We start from the raw sequence: 11,751 nt of genomic DNA, 5'->3' as shown, positions 1-11,751 counted from the left end.
AAGATCTCGTAATTTTATTTTTTATTTTCTTTCTGTCTTTGGTAGCAAGTGAATAGGTGCACTTTGGTAATCCTTGCCTCTGGACAAGCACAGAATTCTTTTTTTTTTTCTCCTTGTCCTTTCTGAATGCCTAATAACAGAGCCTTGCTTCCTGTCTAATGATGAAAGGGTGGCAGTCAAGTCCTTTCTCTTAGTTTACTACAAAATTGAGGAATTTCATGGACTATTTTGAGAACAGAATCCTGTGAAATACTAGCAGTAATAAGTAAAGCCCTTTTAAAAAAAAAATTTAGGTAATTTAAAATGTATTTAGTCCAATTAATAAACAGTCCAATTACTAAGACTGTATGAAACTGAAGATAACACAAGTAAGCACAGGATATTGTGTTATTAAGGGAGATAAAGGATATGGAATTATGGATTTGTTGGTAGAAATAGGGTGCTTTGTTCTGTTATACACACAAATTTACAAAGAGCAAGGATACAACTACATTATTTGAAATAATTATTTTTTAAAGTTTTGTAGAAGCTTGTTTCATGAAAACATTGTAGACATGTTTCTTAAATAGAAAGACTTCTCAATCTATATTTTTTGACTGAATAAAAATATCTAATGTTATGAAAGACAACCATTGGGTGGGCAATGATCTCAGCAGCTACACTGACAGTTTCTCATGTTCTAATTCACCTTCACAAATCCATGGCATCATTTTTTGGCTAAAGTAATGTCAGTCGGTGACATTTGCGGCAAGTATAGAAGGGACCCCCCATGGCAGCCATTTTTATTTGATTCTTAAGATCCAAAGGCTGCTGAAAGAACAATTGAATAAAGTTGAGGATTGGAGAAGCTTGATTTTCTTGTTCTCTGTGAAATGAAACTCTAGTCTTTTTCTTCCCCTTCCCCTTAAAAGCAAAAGTCTGCTAGGGGGTTGTAGCTGTGTCAAAGCCGCTGGGATGCCACTGCTGATCACTTTAATTACTACGACTAAGGAGGATAAAATTAAAAGTAGCACCATTGAAGCAGTGGAAGAAAGCTTGCCTAGATGTCGGTGAACTGTGAAATATAAAAATTGCATACCAATGCATTTTTATGGAAAGGAAACAAGGAATTACATTACTTATTCTTGAAGAGTTTGTCCTTAAATTGTCAAGTTTTACTAGTGCATCTATCTATGGCAGATTGTAGACCATTTCAGAACGATAAGGAAAATAGTAACTTGGAGACATGCCGTGAAAGGGCTAAGTATTTTTTCGGTTTAGGTCCAAAGTGGTTAGTTCTGATCCATCTTCTATATTTGAATGTTTTAAATTCATTGTGTTGAAATACAAGCTCTTTGTACCATAACAGGACTTTTGGCTTATCCTGAGGATGTTAGCAAAGAGAAAAGTAAAGCTTAAGTGTACTACGTTCAGCACTTCTCTGAAGGCTTATAATTTAAGGTCAGGAACCTAAGTTAAATGAATATAAACAAGTTAGTTTTTTTCACCTCTCTGCATTAGGTAGCACAAAGGGAAGTTTAACCTTATTTGTTTAGCCAAAGTGTAAGTAAAAAACCACAATAACAGTAGGGCTTCAGAAAAATTCCCTGAACACAGTTATGTAATACATAGGACCAGTGCTTTGAAATCAGACAGACACTAATTTTAATTCTTACTATGCCATTTACAAGTGGTATTTAAGTGAGATTCAATTTCTATCAAATCAGAGTGATAGTAGTTACCTCACAGAGTTGTGAGTAGTAAATGAGACAACACAAAGGAAAACGCTGTGTGCGTAGGCACAGAACTAGTATTTACTCAGACGTTTGTTATAACTTGTAAAAGAAAAATGTCATGGAGAAGGAGCCCTCCCAAAAATACGGCTTCCATCACACCCTCAAAAGAGTACATTCATCTTACAAAACCTAGATCATCCTACATAACTTGGTCTAAGTAATACTATATAGAAAAAGGTAAATGTCATCAGGCCCATTCTTAGATATAGGAAGCCTAACTACTTCAATTTATTTAGGTATATTTAGACTAGGCAGGTAAATGAAAGATATATAGGTTTCCTACATTTTGAATTTTTCGAGTGTATTTTTAATGACAACAGTCTTCTAAGTTACTTTACCTCTGCATCCCAATGACAAGAGTCCTTTTATTTTTTTCAGCAGACGTAGTAAACAGATGATTTATTTATAGCCATGAGTTTCTGTTTTCTTTTGAATGCAGAATGGTCAAAACAGATAGCAGTAATGCATTTCTGTGCTTGGGTAGGTTTAGGCAAACCATCATTGTCAGAAATATTCATTATCAACATATATGAGCAGTTGTGCTGAATGCTATTCAGAAACAATGAAATAATCATTGTCCTGATTTTGCTGTTCATTTTATTCCTTTGACATAAACAATACGTCTCTTTTGTGGAAAAGAGGCATAGATTTTATTGCTATCTAATTTTTAATTATAACTGCAAAAATCAACTTGTAATGGAGCTTATATATAAAAATTAAAATCAGGTATTTTTACTTATAGTGAATCTGTAAATTAATACTATCAGTTAAATTAAAATTGTTTGCATAATCAGTTGCTATAATTACAAGCTTTTCCTTCTACTCTTAACAATTAACTTCTATTTTCTCAGTTGGTTCTTTGTCTTAAGGGAAGTTAATGGGTGAGAAAACAAACAGCGCAGATATGCCATCCCACTGGAGAGCTCTATGCCCAAGCAAAATGGTCTCTGTCGTGTTAGGACATTAGTAGAAAAGTAAATCAAGGCAATCTGATAGGGAACTAGAATTCTGTCAATCAGGCTCAAGATTTTGTGCTGTGTCCATAAACTTTGTTTACTGTAGGGTTTTATGAGTTGTAACCTGCCCTTGCAGTCTGTTAATGAGGCTAAATCTTGCTACTTGAGAATTGAATTACAGCACACCTCTGGGCTAATGGTTATAAACAGAAAGTCCCATTAGGGCTGCATTCTGATTTGTTCATTTGCATTTTTTTCTATTGTATAGAGAACAATGACGGGTAAATAGGTACAAACAAAGAATTTACATGGAAATTGATAAAGTGTCCCTAATTAGTATTTAGAGTTGGTTTTATTAATGATTGCCTGCTTTAAATTACACTCTTGGTAAGCTCTCAGAAACATTTGCAGCTGGGAGTGTTATTGGGGGATGAGAGAGAGGAGGGGGAAGCCAAGGAGAGGTGGTAGCCTGTGAGGAAAAAATGAGGTTCCCATTTCATATTCAGAGAGGTAGAATCATTTATTTCATTTTAACTCAGTTAAGATGACCCAGACCACTTCATCTTAGTCTGAATCACCAAATTCCAGCTCTGCAAGAAGTTATTATTCACGCAGTGAAATTCACTTAAACCTAGTTGCCTGAGGCATATCAAATAATGGTTTTTATTAGTGCTCTTAACTTTTCTTAAGTTTGAAAGATGGAAGTTTAGTAAAAGCTCAATTTTCCTTAGTTGGCCATGTAATTTGATGCTTTTTGGGATCAAGTAGTTTGGTGGAAAGAGCAAGGGCTCTATAGTCAGACCTGGGCTGGACTCCTTACTCTGACATCAGTGCTACCTGTGTGACCTTGAAATGCTAAACCTAAATACTGTTCTCATTGGTAAAAATTGGGTTGTGAAAATTAAATGAGATCACACATATAAAGCACTTAGCGCATCAAAGCTCAGGAAATTTGAAGAACCATCACCAAAATCACCATTATCAAGCCTGCATTTTCTGTTATTCCTAGTATGTTTTCCACATTGAGAAATACTAATAATGAACTGAGGATTTTTGTATGTTATTCTTGCATCTTTAGTCTTACTCTGCCCAGCACTTACTACTCCTCTAACCGCAAGTGAGCTTGTCTCTAAATACCAAGAAAATTTCCCTTGAATGTTAGATCTCTCTTTTTGCCCCTACCATAATCACCACCCACCCCAGAAAGCCCACCATCTCATCTCTTTCCTTCCTTCCCACGAGTCTTTTTTTAAAAAAAAAAAAAAACTTTTACTACAAGAGTAGTACATGTGTATTATAGAAAATTAGAAAATGGAGACAAAGTAAGAAAACAAAAATATCACATTTCCCAGCCAGATGTCAACACACCATGACAATTTTGTGAATATCCTTCCAAGTCTTTTTCTATACATATATGTTTGTGTGTTTATTTTGCCAAAACGACAAAATGAGTGTTATTACTGTATAAGCTATTTTTTCAGTTAAGTTATACTTCCTCTCATTTAATGCTATCATTATATTCAGGTTTCTCTAATTATATTCAACAGTGTCCTTTACAGCTCTTTGTTCAAACCAGTATCTGAGCCAGGACTTATACGTTGCACCTGGTTAAGTCCCTTTTGTTGGTGGTGATGGTGATTGGTTAGTTGTTTTTTTGCTGTGTGTGTGTTTTCTTAACTCTCTCTGATTAGAATGACCAGATCGGTTGTCCTGAATATCCTACCTTCTGGATTTGTTTGGTTACTTCCTTGCTGTGTCATTTATCATGTTTCTCTATCCTTTGTATTTATAATAAACTGGAAATAATACCTAAAGGCTTAGTGGATTCACTTTAAACATTTGGGCTGGAATTTATAGGTGATGTGCTCTTCATGTGCTTCACATCAAAAAACATATAACACGTGGTTGACCCAACATTAAGGATGCTAAGACTGACCATAGATTAGTGGTCCCTAATGGAGAGATCCATTCACAATTAGGTTTTCCCCTTGCAACCAGGAAATAACCTGTGTGGTGCTACTAAGCATATGTCCCAATTATTATGGCTGTGTAACAAACTACCCCAAACTTAGTGGTGTAAAATACTGTTTTTATGCTCACAGATTCTGTGAGTCAGGAGTTCAGACAGGGCATAATGGGGATGCTTTGTCTCTGTTCCACATTGTCTGGGGCCTCAGTTGGGGAGACTTGAACAGTTGGGGTGACTCAAAATGGCTAAAGGCTGAGATCGTCTGAAGGCCTCTTCATTCATCTGTCTGGCCCTTGGGCCAGGAAGACTCAAAACTGAACTCTGCTGGGACTGTAGACTGGAGCACCTACATGTAGTCTGGGATTATTACAGCATGACAGCTGGGGTCCCAAAGACTAGAAAACGCAAGAATTTCACGAGAACTGGGCAAAGGGGACCTTTCCTACCTAGCTGTGGAAGTCACCTACAACACTTCTGTATTTTCTTGATTATGTACAAGTCACTAAAGCTGGCCCAGATTCAAGGGGAGAGGAATTAAACTCTTGATGAGGAAGTGGCAAGGTCACATTGCAGAGAACATGTGGGATGAGAAAACTGTCGTGACTATTTGGAAAATGCAGTCTGCCATAGCATAGTATGAATATCCAGTTCCCCGTCAGAGATTCACCTGAGAGCTTTAATAACAGTTGATAGTCCTTGCCAGAATCAGTCATTCTTTTATGAATGGCAAAGTTATGTTTTTATAATTTTACCTTTTAAAAATTATTATTATAGATGGCATTATTTTATAAAGTAGAGCTTTCTCTCATTAACTGGGACTATTTAGTTACCCTAAAATTCAGTTCCCACTGGAAAGACAATTGCTTTATTCTTTTCTTCTAATTACTAATTTTCAGGAATTATTTTAAAAGCTGCTTCAAATAAGTTTATACATCCTTCTAAGAACTTTTTGAATGTCATAATGAATTGATGAATTTTCATTGATTCAGTGTGTGATTTCATTCATTCAATTCATTGCAGTCATTGTTCTTCTGATGCTGAAATTGGTTCAGTTTGTCCACTGGGAGCTTCAAGCCGGTCTCTGGGTTCATTTGGTACCTCTATTAATCTATCCCCATTAATTTTGACAGTTCTTATTTCTAGCCATCTCAAAATTTGTGAAAGAATTGCCTAGACTTGAGCTCTACCAGTCTGGTTTACCCTTGTCCCTAATGATACCGTTTACCAAGTTTGTCCTTTTTTAACGTTCAGACTCATTAACCTCTAATATTTACTGCATTTGGTTACTCCCTTGTGCATGAAAGCCTCTTTGATTCTCAAAGTAGGGTACATCAGTGTTCTAGTACTTCTCGTCTTTCTCTGTCTCCTTCTCCTCTTTATATCTAAATATAGATGTTTTCCATGTTTCAGGCAGTGGCCCTCCTTTTTCTCTATAGTACCTCTTCAGGTGCTTTCGTAACTCCTATAACTTCAGCCATCAGCTCTGTAGTCGTAGTTTAACTTCACTTCCTAGCATCAGTTTCACTTCCCCAACTACCTACTAACATCTTTACTTAGATGTCCTGCCAGCCTCTCAAACCCAGTCTCTCTTAGCCCAAACTTTCTCTCTCTCCCTTCTTATAGTTTCTCTTAGTTTTTCTGTTTCTATTTTTAGTTCCACTAGTTGCCCAAGTGTAAAACTTCTGAGTCAGATTTTTCTTCTCTCCACATCTATCTCTAATGTATTTCTTACACTTGTCTCTTTCCATTCCTATTGCCATCCTAGTTCTGGATCTCATTACAGCTTCCTGAAACTATTTTAAGAGCCTCCTAACTAGTGTCTTTCCAGTCCTTCTTTGCCAACCTATCTTATACACTGTTGTCAGATTAATCTTTCTCAAATACACCTCTGATTGGTCATTCCCCTAGACCAAAAAACAAACAGATGAACAAACATAAAAACAAACCTTTAGTTGTCCCTTGCTGAATAAATAAAGTACTTCAGCCTCTTGGACAGGGCCTCTACAGTCTATCTACCCAGCTTTATTTTTCTTGCCTTTCTCTCTGTCTTGCTTTGTCTTTCTGTCATTATTTTTGCCCTATGCTCAGGAAAACTAGACTATGTACTTTTCTTCCAATATACTTTCTTCCCTCTATGTCTGTATATAGTTCCTACCTCCTCATCTCTCCTACACTGACCTACCTAACTGCTGACTCCCATTTCTATTCATTCCAAATCCTGCTCCTTCTGCAGGCCCAACTCAAAAACCATGATGTCATGATGCCTCCTGTTTGTCTCTCAGCCAAAAATGTTCTTCTGAATCTTGCTGCATTTCCATCAGACCTCCTTATTGTGGCTATTTTATCTTTCCCGCTATATTATAAGTTTTTGAGGGTGTAAATTATAAGTTTTCATACTTGAAATTTCTATAGCAAGTACCAAAGTATGTACTAAGGACCAGGGACACAAAGATAAATTAGATATAGCTCCTGCCTTCAAATAGCTCAGTTCTACTGAGAAGGAAGCATTTTTACAGAATCATAATGTAGCTTGACTAGTATTATTTTAAAAAGTAATAACACACATAGAATACACAGGATAACATAGAGGAAAGAGAACTTTATTCTATCAGTGGGGAGGAGGGAAGAATAGTCAGGGCAAGTTTAACTGATTTAAACTGAATCTTGAAGAATGAATAAAAGTTAGATAAGACAAAAGAAGAACATTCTAGGAAGAGGAAATGACATATTCAAATCCATGGATGCATGAAACTACGTGACACAGGAAATTCTGTATAAATAGATGTGAGGTTTTATGGAGAGTGCGAGAGACTAAGGGAAGATAATACTGCAAAGATATGTTGGAGCTAGATTGTTTTAGGCTTTGTTTTGTCATCATAATGCCTTATTTTATATACTTTCCAGTATACAGAGAAATTTCACATTGATTATTTGTGGTTCATAATAACCCTTTTTTAGTAGGCAAAAACTGTTTTAGTTATTAATTCTCTGTAGTTTTTAGTTATTTTAAATATCAAAAACCATATTAGATTTTACTTTTTCTTCTCAGTTTGCACCTTGTGGGGAGGCAGTAGGATTGGGGGTAGTCGAGCAGTTGCTCAATTCTGATTTTAAAACTACCGGCAACAATAACTGTGTAACTAATGTACTATCCCCATTCCTACTCCAGCCTCCTAAAAATGTCATTTCCTGTATTTTATCAACATGGTGTAGCAGCACTTTCTGCTATCAAAGATGTCTTTTAGCCGGTGCTCTATGTCTTTATTAGAAATATGGCAAGTTAAATTCTATTCTTAGGTAATAAAGTATTAATTGGAATTCTGTTTTCAGTATTGTGACTTTTTTCTGTAAGCCTGATTAGTTTGTTAATGATAGTTCCTACTATTCTCTCAGTAACATATATTGCCAAACATCTTTAAAGGCTAGTTTGAATTTTTAACAGACATTTTAGTACAATAATTTGTAAATGTTTTTTAAAACTCTGATTCTAGGATGTCTTTTAAAAATGGTGTGACATCCAACTGATATGGAGCATCCTATTTATAATGTGGGCCAAGCACCATGCTGTAAACCAGTTACTATCATGATGATCAGATTGAAAATGAAATTGCATTTCTGTCAATTACTGAGTTGGCAACTGTTCAATATATCTTAGCAGCAAGATGAAGAGCGACGTCGGCAGCTGAGAGAGAGAGCTCGTCAGCTAATAGCAGAAGCTCGATCTGGAGTGAAGATGTCAGAACTTCCCAGCTATGGTGAAATGGCTGCAGAAAAGTTGAAAGAAAGGTCAAAGGCATCTGGAGGTGAGTTAAAGAATCTTGTATCATATTCTACGAACAATCCTGAAATCTGCAGTGGACCTTTTGGGACTTTTTATTCTTGCTTCAAAATATTTCATCAAATACATAAAGTTTCTAACTTATTGATATGTTGCAAAAAACCTGAAGGAGGTATAGTAAATCAGAAGATAACTGTTGCTGTTTTCCAAATCAACTTTTTGGTATAATTTTTAACAACTCAAGAAGTATTTTCTTGGAATATGATTTAGGAGAAAACTCATACACACCTTGGTTTGTGATTTCCCCATGATGCCTCATTAATTGTATTAGGAGTGAGTAAAATGCAATCGAGTCCTCAACAGCTAGATCACAAGACTTGTTAGTGGTGAGCTTTCGCATGAAAAATTTTCACTTTGAACTAGATCTTTAGAAAGTAGCTTTGACAATGTTCTGGCGTTATAGCCGTAAGAATTTTGAGTAGGTCCTATATCCATTTCTTCTTAGTCTCCTTAGTCTAAGAGGGTCTTCTTCAATATTTGCAGAAATTATTCTAAGCTTTATGTTGAGACAAGGACTGACTATATAATTAAAGAAAATTTTAATTTTTCCTCTCAGTGCTCAATTTGGGCATCTTTCACTTGGATCTCTTTACGTTTTTATTTAAGAGAAATATATTCAAGAGACCTGTGGGGGTGTTTTTTATTTCAAAGGTGTACAACCTATTTATCTACTAAAACATGCCAGATACTTGTTCTGAGTTAATCTTAGAATGCTAAGATCACTCTGAAGAGTAGGCAAGTGAGGACTCGAATAAAACCTTAGAGAACTGAAACAAAGGTAAGCTGTTTGTGGGTCAATGTTAAGTTTCTTCAGAGTAACCCGAAACTTACTCCTGTTATTTCTAATTCATTCCTTATATCAAAAGCTTACTGTTGTAGGGAATTCCAAACTAATGCCTATAGCACGTAACCTTCCATCTCATAAATTTGAATGCTGCTATCCCAAACAGCTGTGCGTCCATCCCTCTGGTCTTCTCAGAATGTTTATATTTTAGTGAAATCCTTCATCTTACCTTTTCAACTCCTATCATTCAGAATTTTAATTGCAATTTCTACACTGTCTACTATATTTTTATATTAATATCAGTAACTACTCACGTTTATATAGCTATGATAATTTGCTTTCATCTATTATTAATAAAAAAGATGTTTCTTTGATATCATAAAAATTCCAGATATTCTAAGTAAGTCTTGGAAATCTTTGCCTCATTATATCTCAGAATAATAGAAAAAAACCCTTATATTCCTGACCTTCCAGATAGACTGTCCTAAAGCTCCTAATGCTACTTTCCTATGGCATCATAAACCCATAAGAGAACAGTAATAATAGGATAGAGAGGCATCCAGTATCTCTTTTAATTTTTTTTCTTGGTGGTGAGCAGATAAGAATGCTAAATGAGTTATAAACTCTAGGAAGGCTAAGAATTAAAATTTTTTGATTAATGGTATTGGATGGGTCAGCTTCTGATTGGTCTTATCACTATAATCCAACCTCAGTTGAGGCTAAGCCAGGACTAGACTAGGAGGAGAGACTTCATCAGTGTTACAACCCAAAGAATGAGCGTCTTCCATACTTGGTACCTAGGGAGGCTGAAGACCTGATTTTGACATCATTTAATAAAGAACAAGTGAGGACTAGATCTGCAGAACTAGCAAAGAAGTACAGACTAGAACAGGGAAAGCCAGGTGAAGTGAAGCTAGGACAGGGTTCAACAGATGATTTCCGAGAACCTACTGAAGATTTTAGACTCTGTACCCTAAGGAGACCAAACTGACCAGGGTCCCTTTCTCCTTTAGGATACAAGATACCTTGATTTTTGGAAGCAGCCATATATCAGATGGTAGGTTCTAAATCAGAGCTAAGGTTGACCTACAAGTGGAGCAGGCCTGCTCCCCAACCTCAGGAGTAGATATTGGCCTGTCTTCATAAAGGTATATGGATCAGACAAGGTCTGCTCTGGCCTCAAGGTCTAAGGTGAAACTATTGAGGCTGAGAATAGAGGAAGAGACCTTTAGGACAAGGGAGAGGGTAAAATTCCTGCCTGAAATTCAACCCTTCATACATATGCATTTATCTCTTCTGCAACGGCAGCTACTATGCTAAGCCAGGATTCAGCAAACTTCCTGGAAAGGGCCAAAGTAAATATTTTAGGCTTTGTAGGCCATATGATCTCTATCTTAACTACTCCATTCTGCCCTTGTAGCCTGAAAGCAGCCTTGAACAATATGTAAATTAATGGACACACCTGTTATTTACCCCAAGAAGGTGCAGTCGACTGGATTTTGCCCCCATGCTATAGTTTGCTGACCCTTGCATAGCAAATTAGAAATTCACATGGGTTCACAAGAGTCTAATTCCTAAGTGAAAATAACCTTATGAAGTTGATAAGTCAGGGCAAAGAACTAACAAATTATTGTCTACTATTCCAGTGCCTAGTGGGAATCATCAGATCTGGATAAGAATTAGTGTGAAAGGAGGAGAGAGAAATAACTAAGGACCAGCCTAGACGGAGGAGTAGGGTAGGAGGATTTTGGAAACAGTGGTGTGGAGTGGTGAAGAAGAACTGAAATGTTAAGGTAGAAGAAGAATGTGTTGGACGTGATCATTACTCAGACTCATTGCCTGAACCTACTTGGAAAGCTTGCTTTTTTCTATTCTCAAGCAGCCACCAGGCTCAGCGAGGAAAGGAAACTTAATGAATTGAGGTGAGGTATCTTCAGCTTCATGGTGTCCACAGAAAATCTGTGTAAGATATTTTAGGTTGTGTATAGCCTTGTATTCAAGCAACCCACTTGGATTCTATTGCAACCAGGAATAGCCTAATTCTTGTGAAATAACAGAATCGTACCTGTCCAAGAGCTACAGCCACCTTTGGCTTGTCTTCCTTTGACAGAATTTTAGGCCTTACGAGAGAATCGTTGATAGTGTGGTGTACTACACACGTTTCTTTTCAATTTCTGCATCACTTGTAGTTATAGACCTGTAACGGCATCATCTTAAAATCCTCACTCTACAGAACAAACTTATGGGTTCATTTTATTGTATTGTTCTTGCTTGGCAAGGTGCAAGTGTTTGGGGACAAAATCTGGTATTTTCATTTTTAGTTGTATGGTATTGTGGTCAGAGAATATGGCCTGAATTTCTGCTTTGGGAATTAGTAAGTTTTTATCTTGGTCAAATAAATGTTAAGGTTTTGTTAATGGTCTATGGGC

At 36.4% G+C, this 11,751-nt stretch overlaps 1 protein-coding gene across 29 annotated transcripts in view; it reads left to right on the top strand.

The window, feature by feature from the left end:
* EHBP1 (EH domain binding protein 1) overlaps window positions 1–11,751 on the top strand; it is a 483,620-nt gene that overhangs the window by 415,979 nt on the left and 55,890 nt on the right. For 24 of the 29 annotated variants that reach the window (XM_070512730.1, XM_070512734.1, XM_070512736.1 and 21 more), the window contains one exon: window positions 8,356–8,503. In XM_070512730.1, coding sequence (XP_070368831.1) covers window positions 8,356–8,503 — 148 coding nt within the window. The remainder of the gene's footprint in view (window positions 1–8,355; window positions 8,504–11,751) is intronic. The other 5 variants (XM_070512747.1, XM_044772537.2, XM_070512741.1 and 2 more) reach the window with 1 other exon arrangement.

Source organism: Equus asinus, chromosome 6 (assembly GCF_041296235.1).
Source record: "Equus asinus isolate D_3611 breed Donkey chromosome 6, EquAss-T2T_v2, whole genome shotgun sequence".
Classification (NCBI taxonomy): domain Eukaryota; kingdom Metazoa; phylum Chordata; class Mammalia; order Perissodactyla; family Equidae; genus Equus; species Equus asinus.
Note: the sequence above shows the minus strand (reverse complement) of the source record. Positions and strands in the feature narration are given on the sequence as shown.